This window comes from Ovis aries, chromosome 20 (assembly GCF_016772045.2).
Source record: "Ovis aries strain OAR_USU_Benz2616 breed Rambouillet chromosome 20, ARS-UI_Ramb_v3.0, whole genome shotgun sequence".
In the NCBI taxonomy this organism is placed as follows: Eukaryota; Metazoa; Chordata; class Mammalia; order Artiodactyla; family Bovidae; genus Ovis; species Ovis aries.
Genome location: NC_056073.1, coordinates 17,973,022 through 17,977,280, shown reverse-complemented (window position 1 = coordinate 17,977,280; position 4,259 = coordinate 17,973,022). Strand labels below are relative to the sequence as shown.

General features: G+C 46.1%; 1 protein-coding gene across 1 annotated transcript; it reads right to left on the bottom strand.

Moving 5' to 3' along the window:
* Positions 1-2,204: 2,204 nt before the first annotated feature.
* On the bottom strand, positions 2,205-3,007 carry LOC101115238 (cyclin-I2). The gene is given in 3 exon segments (XM_015102593.1): positions 2,205-2,245; positions 2,248-2,699; positions 2,931-3,007. Coding segments are annotated over 3 exon segments (570 nt in total).
* Between the last annotated feature and the right edge of the window lie 1,252 nt (positions 3,008-4,259).

Sequence of the window (4,259 nt, the reverse complement as noted above, 5' to 3'; positions counted from 1 at the left end):
ACTTCCCTGGTGGTCCAGTGGTTAAGAATCCACCTTGCAATGCAGGGGACTTGGCTTCAATCCCTGGTCGGGGAACTAAAATCCCACAACCCAGGGAGAAACTAAGCCCGTGTGCCACAACGAAAAAACCCCCCACATTATGTAAAAAAGATCCTGCATGCTGCAGCTAAGACCTGACACAGCTATATATATATATATATATATATATGCAATATATAATATAATATATATAATGAGTAAGTAAATAAATTTATCAGCATAAAACTGCAATTTACAAGGAAGAAATAAATGATGAACCCCAGCAGTTTCCTTTCGCACAGTTTGGAGTTTTTATGGCACGTTTCTCAGCGTCAGGATGTCACCGTTTCAAGAGACAACCTGAATTCTTGATTTCAATGTGAAATTAATTTTCATTTGCTTCCATTTTGAAAATAAATGCCATACTGTGATCTTTTTTTTTTTTTTCTTTTTGCTGGAGGGAGGCACATCTTGGAATCAAAGAAATAATGACAAGGTATTTCACCTCCCCAAAGACTGATAATCACCACCATATGGCCCTGGAAGGAAATAAATGAGGCAGGGGAAATAAGGCTATCAGTGACAGATTTTGACATGGCTAACTAAGGAAGAACGTTAATCACAGAGATTTTCCTACCAGGTTCCTAGTAGGATCCCTCAGGTTGGCATTGACCATAAGCAAAAAACAATGGCCTTGATGAAATCTGTTTTATGTCCTGTTTCAGGGAGGTGGGTAGCAGGGGGAACCTGGTGACCCACCTCAACAAGTCAGCAAAGAAGTTGAGAGACATCCTAAACACCTCTGGCGTAGAAGGCTGCATGCTGTGTGCTTAGTCCCTCAGTGGTGTCCGACTCTTTGTGACCTCATGGACTGTAGGCCTCCAGGTTCCTCTGTCCGCGGGATTCTCCAGGCAAGAATACTGGAATGGGTTGCCATTTCTTCCTCCAGGGCATCTTCCCAACCCAGGGATTGAACCCACATCTCCTGTGTCTCCTGCATTGGCAGGCAGATTCTTTTTTTTTTTTTTTTTTTTTTTAATTTTAAAATCTTTAATTCTTACATGCATTCTCAAACATGAACCCCCCTCCCACCTCCCTCCCCGCAACATCCCTCTGGGTCATCCCCATGCACCAGCCCCAAGCATGGGCAGGCAGATTCTTTACAACCCTACGCCACCTGGGAAGCCCCTGGAGTAGATGGCCGATGGGCAAACTGGATGAAGGTTGGAAGAAGTCTGGGAATCTGTCACCCTAGGTTTTGCTGACAAGAAAGAAGATAAGCTGAATCTTAGCATAGAGTTTAGAAGACCAGGACACAGAGTTGGCCTCTGACCAAGGGCAGAGAAGAGCCTCCAGAGACCTTTCCATGGAGAAGGAAAGATGACCAGCTGCCCAGGAATTAGTAGGAGCCCTATCTTGTCATTCAATGATTGTGGTATGGGGCTCCATCAAGCTGAAACAAAAATAGACACATTGTTCATTGTTGCTGCCACTAATGGGGCATTTCTAAGTGCCATCCACCATACTCTGTTTCCTCACTCATTTTTGTTTGGTATCTTGCTCCATTTAAAGTTTTTAATGGTTACAAAAGCAGGACATCTCAAACTTACATAGGAATCACCTAGGGATCTTTTTTCTTTTCCTTTTAATTTTATTTATTTATTTTAATTGGAGGATAATTACTTTATAATATTATGACGGTTTTTGCCATACATTAACACGAACCGGCCATAGGTATACGTGTCTCCCCTCCATCCTGATTCCCCCGCCCCACCTCCCTCCCTACCCCATCCCTCCAGGCTGTCAGAGAGCACGAGCTTTGGGTGCCCTGCATCACACATCACACTCACACTGGTCACCTGTTTTACGTTTGGTAATGTATGTGTTTCAGTGCTATTCTCTCAAGCAGAATGCAGATTCTAATTCGGTAGGTCTCGAGGCAATATGACAATAAGACCTAAGGCGTGTTCTCAGCTGTTCTTTCAGTGCCTTTTTTCTTTCTTGCTGTGGGAGCCAGAAAGCACAGAGGACAGAGAAGGCTTGGCAAGGGGGGACTGCCGTTATGCTCTAAAGGGCACCAAGGCTTGCAGGGGAAGCGGAAAGTTGTCTGTGCAGGAGAACTGAACACTTGTCAGCTGCTGTTTTACCAGTGCCTTGTAGTGGTTCAACTGCCTAATGCTTGATGCCTAAAGCGCCTTCTTTAGCAGACCAGATGCAGGAGCATAGCATCAGGCGTGAGCCTGTCCAATTCTAAAGTGATGATGACCGAGGTCAGTGTAGAGCCCTTGAACTTTAACAGCTGATGGCCAGGGACTCGGGGCTTCAGCTGCCTGGTCAGGGAGGTGGCCTGGAGAGAAGAATGCCTCTACGGTGACCCCTGTACACGGGGCCAGCCCAGGACCACCAGGGAGTGGAATATGGCCGAGAAGTCCAGCAGTGTCCCAATAGAGAGATCCCAATGCAGCATGTCCAAAATAGCCAGCTCCACCCTCAGAGGCTCACTCAGGGAATAGCCAGAGCCATAGTGCTTTATGAAGTCCCCTCGTCATGGAATTAACTCCTCCTCATCAACTTTGACAGCAAGTCTCAAAGAAATCTTTGTAACACAACGGAGTAAATGCTTTTTTATCTTTACTGAAACCATGAGGAAGCTGAAGATGGCGAGAGCCAGGTTAAAATGCTGCTGCTGCTAAGTCACCTCAGTCGTGTCTAACTCTTTGTGACCCCATGGACTGTAGCCCGCCAGGCTCCTCTGTCCAGGGGAATCTCCAGGCAAGAATACTGGGGTGGGTTGCCATGTCCTGCTCCAGGGGAGCTTCCCGACCCTGGGATCGAGTCCACATCTCTTTTGCGTCTCCTCCATTGGCAAGCAGATTCTTCACTATTAACACCATCTGGGAAGCTCAGAATGGGTCTGGGAGAAGTCAAAAATGTTCTCAACTCTCAGGAGCCACAACTGGATTTTCTGGAAGGTGTCATGGATCTCCATCTGCCAAAGTTGACTTCTAAAGATAGACATATGCATTTCTGACCAGAAATATGCATTTCTGGTCATTTTAACCTTTCTTGGGGGGGATGCCAAGTCGCTCAAATCCAGGTGCATATTTCATACTTGCATTTTTCTTGTTTGTTTGTTTGCAGTGCACCATGTGACACAGGATCTTAGTTCCCTGACCAGGGGTCGGAGCCCATACACCCGGCAGTGGAAGTACCGAGTCTTAACCACTGGACCACCAGGGAAGACCCCCCACCAAGGGATCCTGTTTTGAATAGTGAAGATTGAAGGGGTTAGTATGAAATAATAAGGACGTGCAGTACGTGTTTTCCATCTGTGTCACACAGCTGCTATATTTTAATAACTCAATGAAGAACTGTTTGTGTTATAATGGAGAATTTTATTTCTTCCAGGTTGTGATCCAGGTTGTGTTATTTCTTGATCAGTTTTAAAGATGCAGGCATAACGAGGGAAAGTATTGCACAAACGAAGTGGTTGCTTTGTGAAGGTTCTGGTCTAGAAAGAGCCACAAGCAGAGGGTGATACCACAGCTTGAGGGGCCAGCCAGGTTTGGAAATCCAGCCCTATGGCTCAGCAATCTGCCAGTCATCAAAGCAAGAATTTCACAGATAATGGGTCTCAGCCCAAGAAGTTCAGAAGCCTGTCTCTCATCTTAAAAGGAAAAGCACTCCTGAAAATTTATAAACAGCCAATATTCCTGCCTGGAGAAACACATATAGAAGAGACGAAGAACAAAACAAATCTAAAAACCTTCACAGGGAGAGATGGCAGCCACATAAGTCTGAGGGCCTGCTTGAAGCAGGAGCTGGACAAAACCCAACTGCCTCATTGGAACCAGGTCACCGACAGCCCCGCAGAATGAAAGTAAGGGAACCGACGGAGACAGCTGAACAGGAGATGAAAACCATGCAAAACCTAAAGAAAGCAGAGGAGGGTTAGGAGAAACAACCACCTCCTCGTGAAAGTCAACAAAGACAAAAAGAGAGAGAAGCAAAGGGCACCACGAAACCAGAGCAGCAGTGGCAGAGCCAGGGAACGACAGCTGGGGACAGGCAGAGCGGACCCCAGTTAGGAAAAGGGAGCTGGCATCACCCAGCCCTCGACAGCCGTGTTTGGGGACAGGAGACAATAATTAGAAAGCTATTTTTATGGTTTCCTTTGTCTCTCTGAAGCTGTGCCTATGTTCATTCATTTGGGCGCCTGAGAAAACAACACTGATTTCACC